This window comes from Lutra lutra, chromosome 14 (genome assembly GCF_902655055.1).
Source record: "Lutra lutra chromosome 14, mLutLut1.2, whole genome shotgun sequence".
In the NCBI taxonomy this organism is placed as follows: domain Eukaryota; kingdom Metazoa; phylum Chordata; class Mammalia; order Carnivora; family Mustelidae; genus Lutra; species Lutra lutra.
In genome coordinates, this window is record NC_062291.1 from 34822110 (window position 1) to 34849540 (window position 27431).

The following is a 27431-nucleotide window of genomic DNA, read 5'->3' on the forward strand; positions in this document are numbered from 1 at the left end:
TCCCAGTATTTTAGTCTTTATTTTAGTCTTTATACTAAGAACTGAATTGCCAGGAAAATGTGTCTCGGTTGGAGAAACCATTGTTAAAATGAAGAGTGGTCTTCAAATCACTCCATGGCTTTTTTCCAATTCTCCTCAAGGGATGGGACTCACTTCTCAGCAGAACAAGGTTTTCTTTCTCTTGCTTTGTGATATCCAAACTTTTGGAAGCAAGGATGAGATACATCTGCCACACTATCATCTCAGAGACTGAGAGCCGTGGTGTCACTCAAAACCAGGAAGGGATCATCTCTTTCTCATAACTCTACTTTCTCCTCTTCTGCGCAGATACAGGCTGCCCGTTGGCTATTCATAAAAGGTCGGCAGCCCAGGGTCCATACGGTATTGAACACAGTATCAGCCAGAGAATCACAGGCTACTTGAAAAAGATGAAGAGAGAGAAAAGGTTAATATACAAGACTACCCCACGTAGTTTGAGTAATTTTAAGAAGCAATGTAATTCCAAGGATGACATGATACCTGGAGGAAAGTAAAGGCAGTAATCCAAATACAGAATTAAAAAGAAAAACATACATGAAAGAGAAGCTTTTTCATAAGCTTCTATTCAATCTAGTAAAGCAGAATATACTTTGGGATACCCTTCTTTTATGGGCCTCCAGGTCAAAATCATGCTTAGCAATCAGAAGCTCCCATACCACTATGTTCACTCCATGGAAATCCTATCATTTTTGCGGAATACTCCCTAAATAACTCTACTGTGTTTCCAATAACTTTTTCTGTTCAAGTGTGGGATGAGTAACAATTCACTCATTGGAAAAACATGTATGTTGGTCAATAATTCTCTTAGGCATCAGGGACACAAAGACCAAAGAGATCCCAATCCAAGTACTCATGGTTTGGACAAAGAGGTGGACAGGATGGATAAGTAAACAAATGTTTACACTACACCATTATGGAAGTGATATCAAGGTTGTATGGGAACCCACAGAAAGAGTCTTTCTCTTTCAGGGGTAAGAGTTATTAGGGAAGGGGCGCCTGGGTGGCTCAGTGGGTTAAAGCCTCTGCCTTTGGCTCAGGTCATGATCCCAGGGTTCTGGGATCGAGCCCCACATCGGGCTCTCTGCTCAGCAGGGAGCCTACTTCCTCCTCTCTCTCTGCCTGCCTCTCTGCCTACTTGCGATCTCTGTCAAATAAATAAATAAAATCTTTTAAAAAAAAAAGTTATTAGGGAAGACATCTCAGAACACCTTCCATTATAATTTTGATAGGAATTATATTGAATCTGTAGATTGTTTTGGGTAGTATGCACATTGTAAGAATATTAATTCTTTTAATCCATGATCACTGAATATCTTTCCATTTATTTGTGTCATTCTCAGTTCTCCCATCAGTGTCTTATAGTTTTCAATGCACAGGTCTTTCACCTCCTTGGTTAAATTTATTCCTGGGTATTTTATTCATTTGATGCAATTGTAAATGAAAAATTTTTAAATATCTCTCTCTGATAATTCATTATTAGTGTATAGAAACAAAACTGATTTTGTATATTAATCTTGTATCCTGCGACTTTACTGAATTTATTAATTCTAACAATTTTTTGGTGGAGTCTTTAGGGTTTTGCATATATGATATCCTGTCATCTGCAAATAGTGATAATTTTATATCTTCCATTTCAATTTGAATGTCTTTTATTTCTTCTTTTTGTCTAATTGCTCTGGCTAGAATATTTATAATATATGTTAAATAAAAGTGGTGAAAGTGAGCATTCTTGTCTTATTCCTAATCTTAGAGGGAAAACTTTCAGCTTTTCTCCATTAAGCATGATGTTAACTGTGGGCTTGTCATCTGTGGCCTTTACTATGTTGAGATATATTCCCCCTATATCTATTGTGTTGAGAGTTCTCATCACAAATGGATATTGAATTTCATTAAATGATTTTTCTGCATCTATTGAAATGACTGTATGATATTTATCCTTCATTTTGTTAATGTGTTCCTTCATATTGTCTGGTTTTCTGATGTTGAACCATCCTTGCATCCCTTGAATAAATCCCACTTCATTATGATGTCTGATCCTTTTAATGTATTGTTGAATTAGGTCTGCTACAATTCTGTTGATGGTTTTTGCATGTATGTTCATCAGGGATATTGACCTCTAATTTTCTTTTCCTGTGATGTCCTTGTCTAGTTTGGGTATCAGGGTAATGCTGGCCTCATAAAGTGAATTTGGAAGTGCTGTGTCCTCTTCTGTTTTTTGGAAGAGTTTGAGAAGGATTGGTATTGATTTGTTTTTAAGATCTTATTTATTGGGGCGCCTGGGTGGCTCAGTGGGTTGAGCCACTGCCTTCAGCTCAGGTCATGATCCCAGGGTCCTGGGATCGAGTCCCGCATCGGGCTCTCTGCTCAGCAGGGAGCCTGCTTCCCTTCCTCTCTCTCTGCCTGCCTCTCTGCCTACTTGTCTGTCAAATAAAAAAATAAAATCTTTTAAAAAAAAGATCTTATTTATTTATTTGACAGACAAGTAGGCAGAGAGGCAGGCAGAGAGAGAGAGGAGGAGGCAGGTTCCCCACAGAGCACAGAGCCTGATGCAGGGCTTGATCCCAGGACCCTGGGATCATGACCTGAGCTGAAGGAACAGGCTTTAACCTACTGAGCCACCCAGGCACCCCGGGATTACTTTTTTTTGATGACGAAGCTATTTAAATGGATGATTAATTCTTCTTTAAATGTTGAAGCCACTTTAAAAATCCATCTTGTTCATTTTTGGGGAGATTTTTAATTGCTGATTCAATCACACTACAATGATCAGTCTATTCAGATTCTATTTTTTCATTATTCAGTCTCAGTAGGCTGTGTGTTTCTAGGAATTTACCCATTTCTCCTCTGTTGTCCAATTTGTTGACATATAATTATTCATAGTAGTCTCTTGTGATCTTTTGTATTTCTGTGGTATCAGTTGTAATGTCTCCTCTTCCATTTCTGATTTTGTTCTTTGAGTTCTCTCTTTTACTCTTAGTGAGTCTAGCTACAGGTTTGCCTATTTGTTCACCTTTTTAAAAAGAGCTCCTAATTTCATTTATCTTTTCTATTGTTATTTTAGCCTTCATTTCATTTATTTCTTCTCTGATATTTGTTATTCCCTTTCTTTCACTAACTTTGGGTTCCATTGCTTTTGTTTTTCTATTTCCTTGAGGAGTAAAGCTAGAGTTTGTTCAAGATCTTTCTTTTTTTCTTGATATAGATATTTTTGGCTATGAATTTCCCTCTTGGAACTGTTTTTGCTGCATCTCATAAGTTTAAGAATGTTGTATTTTCATTTTATTTGTCTCAATATATTTTAAAAATGATTTGTTTATTTTAGAGAAAGCAGGGGGAGAAGCAGAGGGAACGAATCTCAAGCAGACTCCCCACTGAACATGGAACCCAATGCAGGGCTCAGTCTCACAACCCTGAGATCATGATCTAGTCAAAATCAAGAGACAGATGCTGGGGCGCCTGTGTGGCTCTGTCAGTTAAGTGTCCAACTCTTGATTTCAACTCAGGTCATGATCTCAGGATCAAGATCAAGCCCCACATCATGTTTTGCGCAAGGTAGGGAGTCTGCTTGGAATTCTCTCTCTCTCTCTTTCCTTCTGCCCCTCTTCCCCACACTCTTTCTCTCTCTCTCTCTAAAATAAAAATAAATAAATCTTTAAAAAAGAGAGAGAGAGAGACACTTAACTGACTGTGCCACTCAGGTGCCCTCAATATATTTTCTTTATTTCTCTTTTGATTTCTTCTTTGGCCCTCTGGTTGCTTGGTACCATTTGTTTATTTGCTCTTACGTTGTTCTCACTTCTCTCACTTCTATTCGGTATTCAACATTGTACTATTCACTGTTGTACTGGAAGTTCTAGACATGACAATTGGCATGAGGAATACATAAAAGACATCCAAATTGGAAAGGAAGATATGTAGAGGTCATTTTCTTGTGTATAGGAAAACCTAAGGAGGGACCCCTGGGTGGCTCAGTTGGTTAAGCAGCTGCCTTCAGCTCAGGTCATGATCCCAGCATCCTGGGATTGAGTCCCACATCAGGCTCCTTGCTCAGCAGGGAGCCTGCTTCTCCCTCTGCCTCTGCCTGCCACTCTGTCTTCCTGTGCTCACTCTCTCTGACAAATAAATAAAATCTTAAAAAAAAAAAAAAAAGAAAAACCTAAGGAATCCACTAAAATCTATTAAAATTAATAAGTGAGCTCAGCAAGGTTGCAGGATAATAGATCAATATATAAAAGTCAGGTGTATTTCTGTACATTATCAATGAAATAAAATTTTATTTATAATAACAACAAAATGAATAAATTAATACTTATGAATAAATTAAACAAAAGTGTTAAGACTTGTGTTCTGAAAACTATAAAACATTATTGAAAGAAAATAAAGAAGATCTAAGTAAATGGAAAGACCCTCATTTTCACTGATCAGAAAACCTAATTTTGTTAAGATGGTAATATGCCTCAAATTGATCTACAGATTTAACAAAAGGCCTATCAAAATTCCAACTGTCAATTTTTTCAGAAAGTAACAAACTGAACCTAAAATTCATATGAAAATGCAAAGCATCCAGAATATCCAAAACAATCTTGAAAAAGAAGGACAAAGTTGAAGGATATTTCCTGATTTCAAAGTTTACCCCAAAACCACAATAATAAAGACAGTGTGGCACTGGCATAGTTTGATGGAATAGAATTGAAAGTCTAGAAATAAACACTACATTTATATTCAATTGATTTTTGATAAGGTGCAAAAACAACTGAATGTGAGAAAGAATAGTCTTTCAGCAATATGCAGGAACATCTGTATTTTTAAGTACATAAGAATGAAGTTGGACCTCTTTCTTACACCATATGTAAAAATTAACTAAAGTAGATCATAGACCTAAATATATAAGCTAAAACAAAACTCTTAGAATAAGAAACTCTTAGAAGAGCATATCTTTGTGCTCTTGGGATAAACAAAGCCTTCTTACAAATGACACCAAAAGTAGAACCAACAAAAGAAAAAAATAGATAAATTGGACTTAATCAGAATATAAAACTTCTGCTTTACAAGTAATTTCATCAAGAATGAAAAAAAAAACAAACAAAAACAAAAACACAAAATGAGAGAAAATATTAGTGAAATCTACATTCAATAAGGGACATATGTCCAGAATATATAAAGAGCCCTTACAACTCAATAATAAAAAGACAAGAAACCCAATTTAAAAAGAGGCAAAGATCTGGGGCACCTGGGTGGCTCAGTGGGTTAAGCCTCTGCCTTCAGCCCAGGTCATGATCTCAGGGTCCTGGGATTGAGCCCCACATCAGGCTCTCTGCTCAGCAGGGAGCCTGTTCCCCCCCCCCACCCCCGCCTGCTTTTCTGCCTACTTGAGATCTCTCTCTCTGTCAAATAAATAAATAAAATCTTTTTTAAAAAAAGGAAGCAAAGATCTGAATAGAACTTTTTCCAAAGCAGATATATAATAGCCAAATAAACACATAAAAAGATGCTCGTCATAAGTAATCAGGGAAATGCAAATCAAAACTATAATGTGATACCATTTCACATTCACTGGGGTCTATAATTAAAAAGACAGAGGGACACTTAGCTGGCTCCTTGGGAGAGCATGTGACTCTTGATCCCAAAGCCATGAGTTCAAGCCCCATGTTAGGTGTGGAGATTGCTTAAATAAATAAACTTTTTAAAAAGATAATAACAGGGACGCCTGGGTGGCTCAGTGGGTTAAGCCTCTGCCTTCAGCTCAGGTCATGATCTCAGGGTCCTGGGATCGAGCCCCACATCGGGCTCTCTACTCAGCAGGGAGCCTGCTTCCTCCTCTCTCTCTGCCTGCTTGTGATCTCTCTCTCTCTGTCAAATAAATGAATAAAATCTTAAAAAAAAAAAAAGATAATAACAAGGGTTGGTAATGATGTAGAGAAACTGGAACTTTAATACATTGCTGGTGGGAATGTAAAATGGTACAGCTGTTTTGAAAAACAATTTGCCATAAAATTACCATTATACCTCAGAATTCCCCTTCTAGATATATATACTCAAGAGAAATGAAAAAAATATGTCTCCACAAAAACCCATGCATCAGTGTTTATACAAGAATTGTTCATAATAGACAAAAAGTGGGAAAAAACCCAAATGTCCTTCATTTGATGAATAAAGAAAATATATTTTATCCATATAATGGAATATAATTTAGCAATAAAAAGGAGTGAAATACTGATACATGCTACCATGGGGATGAACCTTCCTGAGTTAAAGAAGCCAGTCACAGAAGACCACATATTTTATGATTCCATTTATATGAAATGTCCAGAATAGGCAAATCAATAGAGGTAGAAAGCAGCTTCATGGCTGTCAAGGGCCGGGCAGGGGAAAGATGGAGTGAGATTGCTCGTGGCTATGGGATTTCCTTTTGGAGTGTTGAAAATGTCCTAAAATTGATTGTGGGGCTGACCACATAGTTCTCTAAACATATTTTAAAAGCATTTAAATAGTTCAATTGTATAGTATGTGAATGATATCTCAATAAAGCTGTTCAACAACAACAAAAAATGAATGATCAGAATGTTCCAAGCAGGGGTGCCTGGGTGGCTCAGTGGGTTGGGACTTCTGCCTTCGGCCCGGGTTGTGATCCCAGGGTCCTGGGATCGAGCCCCGCATCGGGCTCTCTGCTCAGTAGGGAGCCTGCTTCCTTCTCTCTCTGCCTGCCTCTCTGCCTACTTGTGATCTCTTTCAAATAAATAAATAAATAAAATCTTTAAAAAGAAAAGAATGTTCCAAGCAGAGGGAACCATAGAGGCAGAAAGCTATGGTCCATCAACTCAAGGAGTTTGGAATGGCAGAAGTCAGGAGAGAAATCATAAATAAGCACTATGATGCTGGAGAGGTAGGATAGAGCCAGATCAGAAAGGGCTACGTATATCATGTGGATTTGGATTTAATCCCAAGGAAGAGGAACCAATTGAAGAACTTACACAGAGGGTGAAAATGACTGGATTCATGTGGTACAAAAATATATCTGGTCCCTATGGGGAAAATAGATTGGATGGGACCCAGAGATTAGATTAACTTGCAGTAACCAGGCAAGTGGTATGTCAAAGAGATATTTAGGAAAAAGAATCAATAGAACGTTGCTTAGAGGAAGTAACTTGACCTGACCCTAGATTAGAAGCAAGTACTTACTCATCTTTTGTCAGTAGGGATAGAGTAATACTCCTTTTTATGGGGCCTAATTAATTATTCATATATTCAAGCCTTCACACATTCCCTTTAGGACTATACTCCAGACATTAATCTATGAAAACAATACAAGATTCTTTCTACTGCTGACTTTCTCAGTGGCATGAGGCCAGCTCCTTAGAAGCTTAAATGTCAAACTTTGCCATCTAAAACTACATAATACTAAAACCTGGATGTAATGCTCTGGCTTTGGAAACTAAATGATTAAAGCTTTTCCTAAGGCGAATTAGGGAAAAGAAATTACACAATCAGTGCTAGAAACTGAGTAGCTAAGCAGTTGTTTAAAAATAATTATCCTCAAGAATACACAGGGCTTTATGTAGAAAGGATAGGTTTTTAAAAAATTCTTTGCCCAATTGAGAACAAAATAAGGAAAAAAGGGCTTAAACCAAACCAAGTGGTCCTATACAGAATAACTCCGGATATGGAAAATTATTTAATTGTGGAATGAATAGCCAAAGCCAGTTGGGCAACTCTTTCTCCGGTTTTAAAGGATAGATTTTTATATCTCTGGGAAGGCTTTGGTGTGGCCCAGTCCATCAGGATTGGGGCCAGCAGCTCCTGGGCAGGGCAGCAAGAACCCTAGTGAAGGAATGCCCAGAATCTTCCTTCACCCTTCTTATGTTTGTCACAGTGTTCTAGAAAGAAAGTTTGGCGAGCTCTAATGGTCTCTTTGTGGAAAAGGGCTCTGGATACATTTCTGTATGAAAACAGGAGCCGATCTCCCCGCCCACCAGCAGACGCCCTTAAGATACCTACCTTCCACATTGGAGACAAAGCCCAGGCTCCGCTTCAGGTCAGAGCAGATAGAGTGGAGACACCATCGGAATTTGGCATCACAGCGATACTTATTGGCACCACAAGTGTCATAACAGACGTCCAGCTGGTTGCAGCACTTGGTCATTGCTGGGATGCCCAAGTCCATCTGGGGAAAAGTGAAGGAAGAAAATGCCACGTTCAGACCAAGGACCTGAGGCAACCTTGCCCTCCTTGTTATGAACTAGCCAGCCCTCAAATTCCTTTTACATATTCAGATCGATTCTGAAAGACCAGACACTTGAGAGAATCCGTCCGGTTGACAGTGACAGGATGTTAAGTTTCAATCATGGTTTAGTTTTAGTTTATTAACTCTGAGCAGCTCATTTTCCTCTTTTTCCTTTAACTGTAGTAATTTTCAAATTTGCAGGCCGCTGCAGTGAGAAAAATAGAGATCAGAAGGTTGGTGAAGAAGGCAGAGCTGCAGGACCTCTGAATTCAACCAAAAGCTATGTATGAGATTTTGCTTGAGCAAAGGATCTGAAGGTTCAGAGGTATGAAAAATTAAGCCTCCATTCATCAAGAGGTCACCAGCATTTATTAGGGACCCATCCCACACGACACTGGTTTAAAAGTATGTGTATGTGTCAGGGAGCAGGGTGGGGCCTCGAACCCATGGCTCCTGACCGAGGGCAGACTGTAGTCAATGGTGAGATCTAACACACACACACGGACATGTACTAAGCATCCTATAAACAGTTGCAAATGTTGTGGCATAAACTGAGCAATGAGGTTCATAGAATGCCACATCTAGAGTCTGATAACTTTATATGGGTTTTTGTTTTTGTTTATTTTTTGGAGAAGCTTCTCAGGGATGAAGGTAGACTTAGGGTATAGCAGGAAAAGAAAGAACAAATCATATATGAGCAAGTCATATGTGAGCAAGTCAGTTTGTTTAGTCTTCCACGGGCTTAGCAGAGATGTATTTGTGTTTTTTTATTACTTTTTACTTAGAGAGAAAGGCGAGTTGGTAGAGGACCCTGACTTCCAAAGTAACTGGTAAGAATTCATAAAGACTCTGATAAAGGCCAAGACACGATAGAATGAATGATTGCAGAGAGTGACGGTTCTGTAGTCTGTGAAACAGTTTGGATCAGGGGCGTCTAGACATAGGAAGAGCATCTTACAATCTTCTGCGGTTCTTTTGATCATAGAGTCTTGGACCTGACGGGAGACTGTGAAAATCTGGGTTCATGGTATGGGTGGGGAGTGATTGATTAAGCAGTTATTATAGATCCTTTCCACTTTAAATGGTCCATTATTTGAACTTTTACTCCAAGGCCACCTAAGGGCAGAATATGGACATTGGCTCTTTAAAATGCCCTTCTGAGACAAAGAAAAAAAAAAAAAAACACAACCACATGGTTACATGAAGAGGTAATGTAACTCATTAGACAAGGCAACAGCCTGGGCTGTGCATTTCTGGGCAGATTCCTATCATCTGATTCCTCCCATTTTACTTATACTTCATGCTTCCAACTAAACATATATCCCAGCAGAGGTAATTGAAAATTCAAGGAGTATTGTTGCTATCATTCAAGTCAACTAAATTGGAAATACTTGAACTAGTTCTAAACAATACTTGTACCAATAAACCAAATGACATTACTCCCAAAATAAAGTGCCTCCTGTTGTTGAAAACTACCTCTGGGCTCCAGAGCCAAGATATGTAATGTGAAGACAGTTTGGGGATAAAGAAGGGACATAGTTTACTCCTTTGTCAGGCAAAGGAGGCTGCAGGAGGCCAATGGCTCCGAGACTTCACGCCCATCCTGGAGTCAGAGGCTGAGAGAGGATGTATAGGAAAATACAGGATCGGGGCAGTGTCAGTAGGAATCTGGTTCATGCTACCAGCCGTGTCCCCTATGTCTTCACGCGCTGGTGCCAGCCATCCGCGTCTCGTTACTAAGCATCAACATCCATACCGAGTTCCTAGAACTAAGGTTCTACAGAAAAACAGTGATGGGGAGGGGGAGGTTTCAAGAATGAGGAAGGGAAAAATTTGTTCACAAGTCAAGCCTTGCTAAAGCATTAATGTGTCCATCTTAATAATTTCCATCCACTTGTACATTTCTATAGCAGTTTGAATACTGCTTCCATAGCTACTAAATTGGTATCAAGTATAAGAGCCAAAAAAGAGATTTCTCTAATATAAATAAATATTTGAAAAGATTTCCTTTCCTCTGTCTCCATACGTGTGTTGTTAATTGTGGACAAGGCTGGGCCTATGGCCATGCGGGTTGTGCAATGTACAAAAGCATCCTATCAAAGGGGACAGCTCCCCACAAGACATCATGGATTTGTTCATTTCTTAAGAAACATGTCTAGGCAGGGTGCCTGAGTGGTATAGTCAGCTCAGTGTCTGACTCTTGGTTTTGGCTCAGGTTGTTATCTCAGGTTCGTGGGATCCAGCCTTTTGTTGGGCTCTGTGCTCAGCAGAAGCCCGCTAAAGATTCTCTCTCCCTCTCCCTATGTTCCTCCCCTCACTCTCTGATGATCTCTCTCTCAAATAAATAAATCTGTAAAAGAAAGAAAGAAAGAAAGAAAGAGAAAGAAAGAAAGAAAGAAAGAAAGAAAGAAAGAAAGAAAGAAAGAAAGGAAGGAAAGAAAGATAGATAGATAGATGGGGCACCTGGGTGGCTCAGTGGGTTAAACCTCTGCCTTCGGCTCAGGTCATGGTCTCAGGGTCCTGGCATCGAGCCCCGCATCGGGCTCTCTGCTCAGCAGGGAGCCTGCTTCCCCCCTCTCTCCGCCTGCCTCTCTTCGTACTTGTGATCTCTCTCCTCTGTCAAATAAATAAATAAAATCTTTTAAAAAAGAAAGAAAAAAAGAAAGAAAAATGTCTAGTCAATGGCAAATTTCCTCTTCTAACAATCGGTATATTAGGATAAATTTCCAACAAATGGAAGAGGAAAGGAGACATTTTCCCAATTTGCACAAAAATGCCACATTGGTGGACAACATTTTTTTTTTTTGAATTTTTTTTTGAAATTTTTTTTTATTTTTTCAGCATAACAGTATTCATTATTTTTGCACCACACCCAGTGCTCCATGCAATCTGTGCCCTCTACAATACCCACCACCTGGTGCCCCCAACCTCCCACCCCCCACCCCTTCAAAATTCTCAGATCGTTTTTCAGAGTCCATAGTCTCTCATGGTTCACCTCCCCTTCCAATTTCCCTCAACTCCCTTCTCCTCTCCATCTCCCCTTGTCCTCCATGCTATTTGTTATGCTCCACAAATAAGTGAAACCATATGATAATTGACTCTCTCTGCTTGACTTATTTCACTCAGCATAATCTCTTCCAGTCCCGTCCATGTTGCTACAAAACTTGGGTATTCATCCTTTCTTTCTTTCTTTCTTTCTTTTTTTTTTTTTTTTTTACAGCTTTATAAACATATATTTTTATCCCCAGGGGTACAGGTCTGCGAATCGCCAGGTTTACACACTTCACAACACTCACCATAGCACATACCCTCCCCAATATCCATAACCCCACCCCCTCTCCCAACCCCCTCCCCCCATCAACCCTCAGTTTGTTTTGTGAGATTAAGAGTCACTTATGGTTTGTCTCCCTCCCAATCCCATCTTGTTTCATTTACTCTTCTCCTACCCCCTCAACCCCCCATGTTGCATCTCCTCTCCCTCATATCAGGGAAATCATATGATAGTTGTCTTGAATACAAATCAAAACCACCATGAGATATCACCTCACACCAGTCAGAATGGCTAAAATTAACAAGTCAGGAAATGACAGATGCTGGCGAGGATGCGGAGAAAGGGGAACCCTCCTACACTGTTGGTGGGAATGCAAGCTGGTGCAACCACTCTGGAAAACAGCATGGAGGTTCCTCAAAATGTTGAAAATAGAACTACCCTATGACCCTGCAATTGCACTGCTGGGTATTTACCCTAAAGATACAAACTTAGTGATCCGAAGGGGCACATGCACCCGAATGTTTATAGCAGCAATGTCTACAATAGCCAAACTATGGAAAGAACCTAGATGTCCATCTATAGACGAATGGATAAAGAAGATGTGGTATATATACACAATGGAATACTATGCAACCATCAAAAGAAATGAAATCTTGCCATTTGCGACGACGTGGATGGAACTAGAGGGTATCATGCTTAGTGAAATAAGTCAATCGGAGAACATTTTTTTTTTTAAAGATTTTCTTTATTTATTTGAGAGAGAGAGCACCAGCAGGGGGAGTACCATGCAGAGGGAGAGGGAGAGGCAGACTCTCCACTGAGCAGGGAACCAGATGAGGGTCTCAGTCCCAGGACCCAGAGATCATGACCTGAGCCGAAGGCAGAGGCTTAACTGACTAAGCCACCCACGTGACCCAGGGGGGCAGCATTTTTGATAGAAGAATAAACATTATGCTGCTTAGAAAACTATTACAAAGTAAAATCTTTTGAATCAGCCAAAAAGTGAAATTTTTGCCTGATTAAGGCAGAATTCAAAATCGTAGCTTAGATATAAAATCTCTCCACCTCCATTTTACATCACTCCTCTTTTTTGAAGTAAAACAGATAAAGGGGCCTCCAAGAGGTCTTAAAATCAATCAGTCTATTATTTGTTTTCAGGGGAGGTCAGTAGTTTGAGAAATGGCCAGTAGCATGAAGAGAAATGTTTAGCCAGTGCCTAGGTGGGGTTTGTGGCTGGGGGCCGGATGCTTGTATGTGGGTGGGTATGTGTAGATTACTGTGATCTTAATACTCTTAATAGTCGATCTGATGTTCCCAGCATGAAATCAACCACTTGCAAAAGTCTTTGCTGCTCAGTGCCAATGACTCCAGCACATCACAGGAAAAGTCTCACTGAATCTACATAAGTCAGACTTGTTAGATTTCATAGGAAGTTTTGTTGGAGCCCTTAAAATTTGGCTGATACTTGCAGTGGTGATTTTCAAGTTCATTACACAAGGTCTTATCTGAGGGACAGCTGCCTCTGATAAGAGGAAATCAGATACATTCTTTGAAAATTATCTCCCTTACTCTGTGTCCAGTTTTTTGGAAGACTTTATTTACTTATTTGTCAGAGAGAGAGAGAACACAAGGAGAGACAGTGGCAGGCAGAGGGAGAAGCAGGCTCCCTGCTGAGCAGGACTCAATCCCAGGACCTTCAGATCATGACCTGAGCCAAAAGCAGATGCCTAACTGACTAAGTCACCCAGGCATCCCTCCAATTTAAAACAATTTTACTGCTCAACTATATTCCATAAATGATCGTGCCCATTGGGGATAACTCATTGACTTCCCTTCATTAAAACTAATCAACTAAGAAAATAATGATGGTGGTACATACACTTTCTGGTACCTTAAGACCCAGGAAATAGGAGCTGCAGCCATTGGGCTCCTGAGGTTTGTAGCCAGGTCTGGGCATGGGTGCCTTTCCTAGCAGGAGAAAGAAAGGAAAAAAGCAGGGAGAAATATTTAGAAATTAAGTATTTGGGAACATTCATCGAATAAAAATTATCTAAAATCATATTCAATTTTTCCTTTAAAAGTCATCATTCATATCACCAGATAGTCACATCCCAGTTAGGTGGTAATGATCGTGATAATGATGGTAATGTCATAAAAGGGTAATAATATTCAGACTAGTTTGGTGTTTTTCTCCTAATCTCTAAGAATTTTATAAGCATTCATCTACTAACAATTCTCATGTTTTGTTTTTATTTTTTCTTTTCTAATTTTTATTTTTTATTCTTTTATTTAAAATCAGTTAATTAACATATAGTATATTATTAGTCTCAGAGGTAGAAGCCAGTGATTCAGCAGTTGCGTATAACACCCAGTGCTCATTATTACATCACGTGTCCTCCTTAATGCCCATCACCCTTGTTACCCCATCCCTCCACCCCCACCCTCTCCAGCAACCTCAGTTTGCTTCCTGTAGTTGAGAGTCTCTTATGGTTTGACTCCTTCTCTTATTTAGTCTTGTTTGATTTTCCCCTACCTTTCCCAATGATCCTCTGTTTTGTTTCTTAAATTCCACATGTGAGTGAAATCATATGATATTTGTCTTTCTCTGACTGGCTTATTTTACTTAGCATAATATCCTCTAGTTCCGTCTACTTCATTGCAAATGGTAAGATTTCAATTTTTTGATGGCTGTGTAGTATTCCATTGTGTGTGTGTACCATAACTTCTTTATCCATTCATCTGTTGATGGATATCGGGATTCTTTCCATAGTTTGACTATTGTGGACATTGCTGCTATAAACTTTGGGGTGCATTGCCCCTATTGAGTCACTAGGTTTATATCCTTTGAATAAATACCTAGTACTGCAATTGGGTCATAGGGTAGCTCTATTTTTAACTTTTTGAGGAAGTCATACTGTTTTCCAAAGTGGTTGCACCAGTTTGCATTCCCACCAACAGTGGCAGTCGAGTGTGATGGAGTTCAAGTTTTAAAGCATTGTGGTCTAAAATATGCAGGGAATAATCCCAATCTTTTGGTACCAGTTGAGAACTGATTTGTAACCCAGTATGTGATCTATTCTGGAGCATGTTCCATGTGCACTCAGAAAGAATGTATATTCTATTGCTTTAGGATGGAATGCTCGGAATATATCTATGAAGTCCATCTGGTCCAGTGTGTCATTCCAAGTCCTTGTTTCCTTGTTGATTCTGCTTAGATGATCTGTCCATTGCTATGAGTAGGGTGTTAAAGTCCCCTGCTATTATTGTATTATTATCAATGCATTCCTTTAATTTTGTTATTAATTGGTATAACTGGTTGCTCCCAAGTTAGGGGCATACAATTCCAGACCTCAAGCTCTGGTACAAGTACAAGTACAGACTCTGGTACTTCAAGGTACTGGCACAAGAAACAGACACATAGATCAAGGGAACAGAATAGAGAGCCCAGAAATGGACCCTCAACTCTATAGCCAACTAATCCTCGACAAAGCAGGAAAGAATATCCAATGGTCAAAGACAGTCTTTTAAACAAATTGTGTTGGGAAAATTGGACAGCCACATGTAGAAGAATGAAACTGGACCATTTTCTTATACCATATAAAAACAAACTTAAAATGGATGAAAGACCTAAATGTGAGACTGGAATCCATCAAAATCCTAGAGGAGAACACAGGCAGCACCTCTGTGACCTCAGCAGCAGCAACTTCATGCCAGACATGTCTCCAAAGGCAAAGGAAACAAGAGCAAAAATGAACTATTGGGACTTCATCAAGATAAAAAGCTTTTGCACAGCAAAGGAAACAGTCAATAAAACTACAACAACCTACAGAAGGGGAGAAGATATTTGCAAATGTCTTATCAGATAAAGGGCTAATATCTAAAACTTATAAAGAACTTATCAAACTCAACACCCGAAAAATAAATAATCCAGTCAAGAAATGGAGAGAAGGGGAACCTGGGTGGCTCAGTGGGTTAAAGCCTCTGCCTTCAGTTCAGGTCATGATCTCAAGGTTCTGGGGTTGAGCCCCGCATCAGGCTCTCTGCTTGGTGGTGAGCCTGCTTCCTCCTCTCTCCCTCTCTGCCTGCCTTCTTGTGATCTCTGTCTGTCAAATAAATAAATAAAATCTTAAAAAAAAAAAAAAGAAATGGAGAGAAGACATGAACAGATATTTCTCCAAAGAAGACATACAAATGGCCAACAGACACATGAAAAAATGTTCAACATTCCTTGCCGTCAGGGAAATGCAAATCAAAACCACAATGAGATACCACCTCACACCAGTCAGAATGGCTAAAATTAACCAGTTAGGAAATGGCAGATGTTGTCAAGGATGAAGAGCGGAATACAAATATATGAAGGTTAAAGAGCATCCTACTAAAGAAAGAATGGGTCAACCAGAAGATTAAAGAAGAATTTTTTAAAAATTCATGGAAACAAATGAAAATTAATACACAACAGTTCAGAACCTTTGGGATACAGCAAGGGTGGTCCTAAGAGGGAAGTATTTAACAATACAGGCCTTTCTCTAATGTTTCTTAAGTGCGTGACTTTGGAGATCAGGTCCATGGCAAAATGGAACTAAACTCAAGGTGTCTTGGGGCACCTGGTTGACTCAGTCAGTTAAACCTCTGACTCATGATTTCAGCTCAGGTCACGATCTCAGGGTCATGAGATTGAGTCCCACGTCAGGCTCCATGCTCAGTGGGGAGTCTGCTTGAGATTCTTTTTCTTTCCTTCTGCCCTTCCCCCGGCTTGTGCTCATGCTCTCTCTCTCACTAAAATGAATGGGTAAATTTTTAAAAACAAAATAGAATAGAGGCGCTTGGGTGGCTCAGTCAGTTAAGCATCTGCCTGCAGCTCAGGTCATGTTCCCAGGGTCCTGGCATTGAGCCTCATGTTGGGCTCCCTGCTCAGTGGGAAGCCTGCTTCTCCCTCTCCCTCTTCCTCTGCTGCTCCCCCTGCTTGTGCTGTCTCTCTCTCTTAAATAAATAAAATCTTAAAATAAAATAAAACTCGAGGGTCTTACTCCTCCATCCACTGTAAGACAAAGCAGAACACTGCCCGATCACATGCTTAACAAATCAGAACTTCAACAGTACCTCAAAATATTTTTGGAATAACTTGAAGAAAGTTTTGCAAGATTCCATAAATGTAAGCAAAGCATTGTTGATCAAAGAGCAAAGAAAACATCACCAGGCAGTATTTGAAGCTTTGTGTCATAGAACTAAGCCAAAACAATCTGATAGGCTTGTAATTTCTTGGTTTCTGCTACATGGCTTTTGAGTTATTTTATAATCTTACAGTTCTGTAGAGAGAAGCTTTATCAGTGTTATTGATGGTAGTCATCATAGATAAAGAGAATCTTGCAGGACAGTCCTGGCAATGAGTATTTTTGTTCTGTTATCCAGATAAGGAAAATGGGACTAATGGGAGTGTAATTTATCTAAGTTGTGTGCTAAGTGGGGGAAATGGCATATAAATCCAGATTTCTTGTTTTATGTCTCCAAAGCCCATGTTCTTCCATTCCACTACATTCCTTTGCCTTTTTTTTAGGAAATGCAAGACAGAGGAAAAGACTGAGGAAATCAGCTAAGAATTAATCCTCAGAGTGAGGCACATAGCATTTCTTTTCTCATTCTTTTCTTTTACCTTCTCCTACAAGGTATTTCATTTTTAATTATTTGGTATTATGAAATATTTCAAAACTGAAGAAAAACTTCAGAGAAACAAATACCATGTACCCATTACACAAACATAATAAATGTTAACATAGCCAAACTCTCTATCCATATTGTTTGTTTAATTAAATGTTACAAGTACAGTTGAAGCCCCCTTTACACTCCCTTATTTTAATTTTTAGATACTAAGTCTCTGCTTTAAAGCCCTCCCTCCTTATTATTCTTTCTTTTTTTTTTTTTTTACTATTCTTGGACCTATTGTCCTATAATTGAATTTTAGAGTCAACTTAGTAAATTCTACAAGAGATAGTGCAGGATTTTGATTGAAAATACATTGACTTTATAGATTATTCTATAGACAACTGACTTTTCTTAGAATATTCTATCTCCCCAGACATGGGCATAATACAATTTTCTATTTACTTGGGTCTTCCTTCATGTCCTTCGATAGAGTATTATAACTTTCACCATGCATTTATTCTGTTCCCCACATAGTGTATTATTCAGATGCTTAAACAAAATAGAATATATCATAATCTAGAATTAAGGATCATAAGTCTCATATGGCAAATCTGCACTTTTCTGGAATCCAGGATGCTTCTAGCCTTCTGCTCTACCAGCCCTAGAATGCAACCCGGCTCTCATGGCTCAAGATGGAGCTTCTGGTACCACATACATACTGCAAGCAGCAGGATAAAAAGAGGAGGTAGAAGGGTCACAGCCCCCACTCTTTAATCCACTCCAGGAGCACCTGGGTGGCTTATTTGGTTAAGCAGCTGCCTTTGACTCAGGTCATGATCCTGGAGTCCCAGGATCAAGTGCCTCATGGGGCTCCCTACTCAGCGGGGATTCTGCTTCTCCCTCTGACCCTCCCCCTTCTCATGCTCTCTCTCTCTCATTCTTGCTTTCATATAAATACGTAAATAAAATCTTAAAAAAATAAAAATAAACACTCCAGAATGGTACCCACATCACTTCTCTTATTTCCCTTTGGCCGAACTTAATCAAACAGCAATACCTAGATGCAAAAGTGGGCTAGGAATTTGTCTTTTTTCAATGTAGGTATCCATGAGCCCAGCTTAAAATTGGGGAGGAGGGACTTATTACTATAGAAAAGGGGGAAGATAATAGGAGACACGAAGCGGTCTCTGCCACAATCTGTTTGGTATTTGTTTCTCTGGTAAGACGTGTATATGAGATCACAGTTCAAGATGGCTCCCAGCGATCCCCATCTCTTGGTGTCCATGCCCTCATGTGTTGTCCCAGAGTTGGTCTATATGCTGTAGAGAATATGGCAGAAGTGGAGGTATGTTTCTTCCAAGATGACCCTATCTATCAGCACTAGACAATCACTAATCAACTTTCTGTCTCTATAAATTTGCCTATTCTGGACATTTCACATAAATGAAATCATACAATATGTGACCCTTTCTGTCTGCTTCTTTCACTGAGTATCATGTTTTCAAGTTTCCTCCATGTTGTAGCTATGGATCAGTATTCCATTTCTCTTTGTTGTCAGTAAATATAATGCACATTGAGGTTTCCCCCACTTTTTGGTGATTATGAAAAATGCTACTACAAACATTTTTTTGTGTGGACAATGTGTTTTCATTTCCCCAGAGGAATAAAACTTCTGGGTCAGATGCCAACTCTGTTTAACATTTTGAGGAGCTACTAGACTATTTTCCAAAGTGGTGGCACAGTTTTACATTCTCTGCAGCAATGTGTAAGTGTTCTAATTTCTCCACATCCTCTCCCCACTTGTTATAATCTTTTTGATTAAAGACATCCTAGTAAGTGTAAAGCGGTATTCATGGTCATTTTGATTTGCATTTCCCTAATGACTAATAATGTTGTTCATCTTCTCCTGTGCTTATTGGCCACTCATATGTCTTCTTTGCAAATACTTTCTTCCATTCTGTGGCTTGTCTCTTGACTTTCTTGATGGTATTCTTTGAATAGCCAAAGCTTTTCATTTTCATGAAGTTTGTCTACTTTCTTTCCTTTTTTTAAGGTGAAATTCACATTTTCATCTTAAAGAATACAGTTCAGCATTCAGGAAATTCATAATGTTGTGCAACCATTGTCTCTTTCTACTTCCAGAACACTTCATTACCCTCCAAAGGAGACCAAATGCCCATTAGACATATTCTCTCCTCCTCCCAACCCCTGACAACCACTCATCTGCTTTGTCTCTAGGGATTTACCTATTCTGGATATTTGAATAAATGGAATCACACAGTATGTTACATTTTGTCACTGCCTTCTTTCACTTAACATAATATTTTCATGGCTTATCTGTGTTGTAGGATATATCAGTACTTTGTTCTTTTTATGGCTGAATACCATTCCATTTTCTGGATATACCACAATTTGTTTATTCATCTATCCATTGATGGACATTTTGGTTGTTTTTATCTCCTTACTCTTATTGTGAAGAGTGCTGCTATGAACACTAGTATGCAAGTATTTGTTTAAATATCTGTTTTCAGTTCTTTTGGGGACATATACCTAAGGAGTGGAATTGCTGGGTCATATAGTAAGGCAATGCTGAACTTTTTGAGAAACTATCCAACTGTGTTCTTCAACAGCTACGCCATTTTATGTTCCCACCAGCACTGCACAAGGGTTCCAATTTCTTCATGTCCTCACAGTTTCACTGCACTGTATCTAGGTGTGGATTATATACTCTTCTGATTGGAATGTTCCAAAAGCCTGGTTTCCTACACATCTGGATAATTCACAGCCACTGTCTGAATATTTTCCTTTCCTCATCCTCTCTAATTTCTCCTCCTGGGCCTCATATTATTGAATGATAAATCTTCTTCTTCTTCTTTTTTTTTTTTTTAAAGATTTTATTTATTTATTTGACAGACAAAGATCACAAGTAGGTAGAGAGGCAGGCGGAGAGAGAGGAGGAAGCAGGCTTCCTGCTGAGCAGGGAGCCCGATGCGAGGCTCGATCCCAGGACCCTGAGACCACAACCTGAGCCAAAGGCAGAGGCTTTAATCCACTGAGCCACCCAGGCGCCCATGATAAATCTTCTTAACACCATCCTTTATATATCTTAACTTCTCTTTTACATTTTCTATCTTTTTCTCTGTCTCTGTACTGAATTTTGTCTAGGTCATCAAGCCTATTTTTCATTTCACTAAAATTCTCTCTAGGTTCACTAATCTGCTATTTAATCCATCTACTGAGTTTTTTACTTTCAATGACTATAATTTTCACTTCTTGGAATCCTACTTGATCCTTCTTTTAAATCTGTATCTTCATTTTCACTGAATTCTGGGTTTTTAAAAATTATGATTTCTAGTCCTTCTTTTATTTCTTTAATAATTTCAAATATTCTTGTTATATTATTTTATGGTTTTCAGTCTTTGGGGTGCTAAATCAGTTTTTAGTGTCTCCTGCATCTCCCTCATATTGGATTATTTTTTCACATGGTGTGTAATATTTTAGTAAAACTTCATTTTCAGAAGAGCTTGTTTTTCTAAAGGAATTCCTGGGCCTCGGTCATGTACTACAAAGTGGTTCCTCAATTACCTTTGCTGTGGCTTGTGAAGTCTTAAGATTCTGTAAACACTAGTATTTATGTTACTTTCTCAGCTTGGGGAACTCACACCAGGCCAACTGTAGAATTTCAAATTCCTCACCTGTGAATAGAATATGTTTGGAGTAGGGATTTTTTTGGTGGGTGTTGTTTAGTCGGCCTTCAAGCCTCAGCCCACAGGGGGATGGAAATCATCCCTGCTACTTTCTTGGAATATTTGATAGACTTTTTTCTAACTCATTTAAACAGACGGGGCAGATCCTCGGGCTCTAAGCTTTATACAGACTGTTCAATTCCAAATTCCCAATTCTCACAAGAGAAAGTTACTCTTCCTCTCTTCATACGAGTACTTTTTGTAGTTTTTTAAAAAAATATTATTTATTTATTTATTTGAGAAAGAGCATGAGCAGGAGGGAGGGGCAGGGGGAGAGGGAGAAGAAGGTCTGGCACCGAGCAGGGAGCCCGATGCAGGCCTCTATCCCAGGACTCCGGGATCTTGACCTGAACAAAATGCAGACACTTAACTGACTGAGCCACCCAGGCACCCCTCTTTGTATGAGTATTAAAACCCATTCCTCCCCTCCTAGAGTCTACATATGTTTCTGACTAAAAACTCCAAGGTTTTTATCATCAGCCCCCACTCACCCCTGTGGCACTGCTGTTCCCCTCCAACTGGAACATATAGGTTTCCCTTTATGCCATTCTAGCCTGAGGGTGTATTTTTTCAAATGCTTTCTTTTCACCCAACATTTCTTATTTGTAATGGAGAGGAACTGTGCTTATTGGTGGAGCCTGCCAGCCCACCAGTAACCCCTACATGACTTTTCAAAGTTCTTGAGAAATGTAACCTACACTGATAAAGCACTAACCTACTATGTGTGTGCACGTACGTGCACGCGCGCATGTGTGTGTCTGTGTCTGTGTGTGTGTCTGTGTCTGTGTGTGTGTCTGTGTGTCTGTGTCTGTAAGAGAGAATTACCAGGAGTTGGGGATTGGGTAAAATGTATTAAATAATGTTAGCAATCAAATTACACGTATGAAAATAATCACACTATGTCATAGGTTAAATGTGAGTTGTCTCTTTTAGGTGAGATGATTATGGTGATTTTATTTTTTCTTTGAATTGTTCTTTTACAAATGTCCCACACATACAAGCTTTATAGAAATTAGGGGGGAGATTTTTTCGTGAAGAAACAAATGTGTAAATTTTGTGATAAAACTTATCTCTTTAATAATTTTGTTGATTAAGAGCTTTTGCAACAGATGCAGTGCAGTTTCCTGGGTTACCCTCTGCCTTTTTGCACTTGATGACTCACAGAAGATAAAATTCTAAGAAACCAGTTTGAAAGCTAATGGAACTCCAACTCCAGACACTTCCTACCTGTCCTGCTATGATGATTTTTTTTTTGGCGGGGGGGACTTAATAGTTCATGATAGCTGTAGGAATTCCACTTAGGAATGAAGCTTGAGAGAAAAGTTCTAAGAAAAAAGGCAATGGTTTGAATCTGGGCAGAAATCATTTACTATATCCTCAACTTATAGTTTGAGTTATTTTGAGTTGCATTGAGTCTTTGCAGTTTGATGTTTTGAGTCTAAGCATCAATAATGTATTATGTCCACAGATTAATTTTATTTTCTGGTGTTGGTTATTTACAGGAGTGGAAGGTTGACCACTTGATCCTCTCATGCAGGGGTTGACAAACAATGGCCTGAGACCAGTCCATTGCCTGTTTTTGTATAGCCTGCCAGCTAAAAATTCTTCTCATATTTTTTAACGGTTGTGGGGGGATAGTCAAAACAAGGATAATATTTTGTGTCATGTGAAAATTATATGAAGCTCAAATTTTAGTGTCCATAAAAATGTTTAATTGGAGCACAGCCACAGTCATTCATTAGATTTTAGCTATGGTTGTTTTCACAGAAAACAAACCAGCAGAGGGTTGTTATAATTGTGATGTGAGGATGGCTTTCTAGGCAAGACACAACACGGAGAAGCCACGAAGAAAAAGACTGACAGGCTTGATCTCCTGAAAATGTAAAACCTTCTGAACAAAGTGAAACACCATAAAACACGTCAGACGCTTAACAGACAAATGAGGGAGACGGAGAAGGAGGGTTAGCCACGGAACCAGAGTTCTGCCACAGGCACGCACACTGCCTCCCGGACCCAACCTTTCTTTCCTCTCAGTTCAGTCACTGAAAAGAACAGTAAAAACGTCTGGGCTTTATGACCCAGGTCAAGGGTTCTGTCTTCCCCAGGAGGGTGTGTCCCTTCTCCCCACCCAGCTGGCTCTTGCCGCAGCTGTGCTCCACTAGAAATCTTCTAAAGAATCAAAGTACTTTATTTGGAATGTATATCCTTCCAGGGCGCCTGGATGGCTCGGTCATTAAGTGTCCTACTCTTCATTTTGGCTCAGATCATGATCTCAGGGTCCTAGGATGAGCCCCACATTGGGCTCCACACGCAGTGGGGAATCTGCTTGAGATTCTCTCGGCCTCGCCCTCCTTCCCTTCCCCGTTCATGCACGGTCTCAAGTGTGCATGCTCTCTCGCAAATAAATAAATCAATCTTAAAAAAAAAATGTATATCCTTCCAGAAACATGCAACTATAGCATGAGGGGCACATCAAGGGAACAAAGCAGAACTACGACAATTTTACTGAAGCAATAAACTCTATTTCAGTCACTAAAACAGATTACGTTACTGCAGGAGGGAGGATGACCAACTTGTCCTGGTTTGCCTAGGACTGTCCTTGTGTTAGTACTGGCGATCCACATCCCAGGAATCCCCACCCCCAACCTGACTCTTCTCTCTCCGTCACCAGTACACCACACCGGGACAGTTGGTTGCCCCAACACGAGAACAATCTTTGCCTCTAAACCAGTAGCTTAGATTTCAGGCTATGGATCCCCTTAAGAATCGGATGCAGGCTGTGAATCCCTTCCCTGGAAAAATATACAAACTCACGGGTTCCCAAGATTTTGCTGTAGATTTCACACATAAAAAGCCCTCTTGAAAAAACAAGTCTGATATTTAGAGATATGTTTTCTAGAACATAGAACTTCTTTCCAAGAAGAAATTCACCATAAGGTCCTTTTATTAAAGTATGAATGTAGACAGTATCTTCCACCACGCTTTATGAGACACAGAAAGTCTGGACCAGATGCTCTCATCCAGAGACCTTCATAAAGGCACAGAACACTTAAATAATCATGCAATGATTTCTTCCAGAAGATGAGAGGGTGTTGTCCAGCCACTGGGGTTTCTGTGTTTTTAAATTTTATTTTGAAAGAGAATGGGAAGAACCCAAATACATAGTTAACCTGTTCATCAGACCATCTTCCTCATCACACTTATAAAATTTGTTTGGTATCTGGCATGCTCCATACATAGCACTAATTCTTTAAATATATTATCTTTAATTCTTATAACAATCTGTGGTTTGTAAGGTAGGTGTTATTAACATTATTTGTCAACGTGACTCAACAAAAGTTGAGAGAGTTAGGTAACTTGCCCAAGGTCCCCGTGCGGCAATGGAATTCCCGCACCCCCACCCACGGTTCAAACCCATGATTTTTCCATTACTAGTGATTTCTCAAAGTCTGGTTCAAGAACCACCTGTGCAGTTCCAGAATATAGCAGTTGGGTTACATCTGTTATTGATTCCTGCTGAATCTCATTGTATTTATAGCCCGATCCTTGGCAATTACAGATTTTGTGTGTTGACATGAAAACAAGCTGCTATAGATCTAAGAAGTGGGGAAACCAACGTTGACGCAATGTTGTAGGACACAAATACGCCTTCACTGTCAGAACAACCCATGGGCTGAAGTTCTCCAAGAATGACCTCCTAAAATAGCGCTCCATACCTTGACTGCACTTGGTAATCACCTGGGAAACATTAAAAGTACTGAGGTCTCCCACCCACGGAGATTCGGATTACATTGGTTTGGGCTGCAGGAGTTTCAAAAGCTCCCAGGTGCTTGCTAAGTGCAGGGCTCTCTAAGATTGAGAACTACAGTTTTAAATAGTGGCTAAGTACCTATCAAATAGAAATTTTTTCTTATAGACTAATTGTTTCTAAATTATTTCTTCTGACAAAAGATTCCAGCCTTCAAAGCAGATTTTTTTCTCTCTCTCTCAGAAGTGTGGTCTCGGGACCAGCAGCATCAGAATCACCCGGGAACTCTTAGAAATGCAAATTCTCTGGCTCCATCCCTTCCTGCCCTACCCAATCAGAAACGTGGGGGATGGTGGCGGGTGGGGGGAGGGTCGGGGCAGCAGTCTTTTTAAACAAGCCCACCGAATGATTCAAAGCATAGGGGAGTTTGAGAACCACTGCTTTATGCTTGATCTTAGCCAAAAGGCCGAGAAGGTATGAGAACCACTGTTTTAAAGAGAGAAGCACAAGAAGTGTATCGCAAAGCGAATTGCGAAAGGACAGAGACCCAGTTAATTATTAGGCATTATCTGTTCCAAGAACTGCTTGATTCACAGTCAACCTGAGAGGATATTTCGTACTGCTTGGCCACAGCTCCCAGGATCTCGGCTCCACTGAGTTCCAAAGGTAATAAGGCTTAACCCCGTATTTCCTACATGTTTTTCAGGCCCCTCCTTACGGGCTCTGTTTTCAGAGTGGAGTTATTTGCCTTCCTGCCATGTCTGTTGACTATCCCCCACCCCCCACCCCTGACTGCTGACCCTGCTCAGGTAGAGGCTTGCAACCAAATTTTGCTGAAATCTTTTCATGCTCTTTTGCTAGAGAAGGAAGAAGAAGGTATGATTCTTGTTTTCCTAAAAAAATTCCTGTGGTTATGTCTTTGCCAAAGCACACACCTGAGTCTCTTACTGCCTCCAGGCAGGAAAACAGCTCCTGTGTTTATTCAATAGGTGAAGTGAGTTAACCCCCTTCCTCCGCCATTGATACAGATTGGGTGAGCACAGTCCAGTGACAAGGCCGCCCTGCGTGTGTCCAACCCACCTTGGACAAGGAGGGGGCCAGTAGTCCAGGGGGTCCTAGCACAGACGACTTTTTACCCTAAGGGATCACCTCAAAGATGATGCAGCTTCTTTGTTCACCATAACTGTATGTGGTTAGAACGTGTGTCCTGCGAGACTTTTGGTTCTGCTGCAAGGATGACCCGTTGTCTCTGAGTCACTTGTGGTTCGTCAGGGAGTGATGTCCCTAGCTCGAAGGTAGAAGGGAGTGAGCCAGACAGAAGGGGTGAGTACAGCAATTAAGCAGCTTTTTTGAGTCTGTCGCTCTCTCTGTCGAAGCTGCGCTTTATCTGTTAAGTGTTTGGAGAAAATATTTCTCAAATGGCTTTCTGCTAAGCTAGCCTGACTCACCCTTTTCATCCAATCTCATGATGAAATATTTGATAAACTAAAGCATAAAATGAATGCTACGTGAAACTGTGTATCTTCGAAAACATGCTCTGCTGCATTTAAAGTTACCCTCACCTCCCAGCTTCGAGGTCCAGGGCCCCACTCTCTGCTGCCCTTACAAGACTTCCGGTGCAGAAAAGGGAGACCTGACACCAGGGAGAACGCCTGGCAGCACATGGGCACCCTGGTGCCCAGGTCCGCTCTTTACAACTCAGGCAAGGTAGAACTCCTTCCCGTTCACAACTGTACATCAGACGCCAGGCCTGAGGGACAGTGCAAGGCCTGCTCGGGGCCCGTCCCATGGTGGGCAGAGAGGGCTGGCAGCAAGCCCTCCCTACCCGCTGCAGGCCTGCCCTCGCTGACTGAGGCAGCGGCAGCAGGGACCGCCCTCCTGGGAGGGTCAGACACACTGAAGTACTTCAGAGACGGACAGAGCTGGAAAGAAGGTGTGAACTGCATGAGGGAGAAAGGAGACTCCATCTCCAAGCTTAGCACAGTGTGACTGAGAAAGCTGTTTCACCGGCTGGTGGAATTTCTCCGAATGTTCATCTCCAGGGTTAATCCCTAGGAACTCCTCCCAGAGACCCCTCATCTTTCCCTCCCCACCGCCAACCTCCCCCCCCCCCACCCCTTCCTCAGAATAGGCCTCACAACAAATTCATTAAAATGGCCCCAGGGAACCAGGCTCCCTGGAGTAAATTTGTTAGAAAAAATACAGGAAGCTCAGTGAAATTTGTATTTCAGACAAACAAGCAATCAATTATTGGTTGTTTATTTGAAAATCAAATTTCACCGGGAGTCCTGTGCATGTATTTGTTAAGTCTGGCAGGCCGACTTAGGAGGGGGCTGACAGAAGAGCATGACAGACTGGGCGCCCGCTCCAGCAGTCCGCAGTCCACCAGGAGAAGCCATGTGTGCACTCACCATATCGGCATCGGTACTGACAGACTCCATTTTTCCCTCCTAGCAGCTCCAGAAAGGAATCGAAGTAGCTGTTAACAGACTCAAAGCTGCCCCTGATGTGCCGAAGGCCCCAGTCTGAATAGGACTCCTCAGCCTCGGGGCTGCTGTCACTCTGAGCCAGGCCACCCTCCAGGCTGAGCCACAGGATCAAGAAGCCGGTGGCCAGCTTCATCCTGAAGCCAGGTAGGTACTGAGGTCTTTCCTCAAAGCCCAGCCAGCGTCCCAGGAAGTCCAGGTCCGCGGCCTGCTGGCCAGATGTCAAGCAGGACTGGGAAGGGGATTATCTAGAACACTCAATCTGTGTGTTCCCCAGAGG

At 40.6% G+C, this 27431-nt stretch overlaps 1 protein-coding gene across 4 annotated transcripts; it reads right to left on the reverse strand.

Moving 5' to 3' along the window:
- PLA2G12B (phospholipase A2 group XIIB) lies at nucleotides 1-27431 on the reverse strand. Of its 4 annotated transcripts, none has more exons than XM_047703199.1 (4): nucleotides 27077-27431; nucleotides 13423-13499; nucleotides 8035-8200; nucleotides 1-418 (listed from the first exon to the last, which is right to left on the reverse strand). In XM_047703199.1, the coding sequence occupies exons 1-4, from the start codon at nucleotides 27285-27287 to the stop codon at nucleotides 297-299; spliced, it is 576 nt and encodes a 191-aa protein (XP_047559155.1). In that variant the 5' UTR covers nucleotides 27288-27431; the 3' UTR covers nucleotides 1-296. The 4 variants fall into 4 exon arrangements, with proteins under 4 accessions (XP_047559155.1, XP_047559154.1, XP_047559153.1 ...); XM_047703198.1 differs by having other exon boundaries at nucleotides 1-415; nucleotides 13411-13499; nucleotides 27077-27429; XM_047703197.1 differs by having other exon boundaries at nucleotides 13411-13499; nucleotides 27077-27428.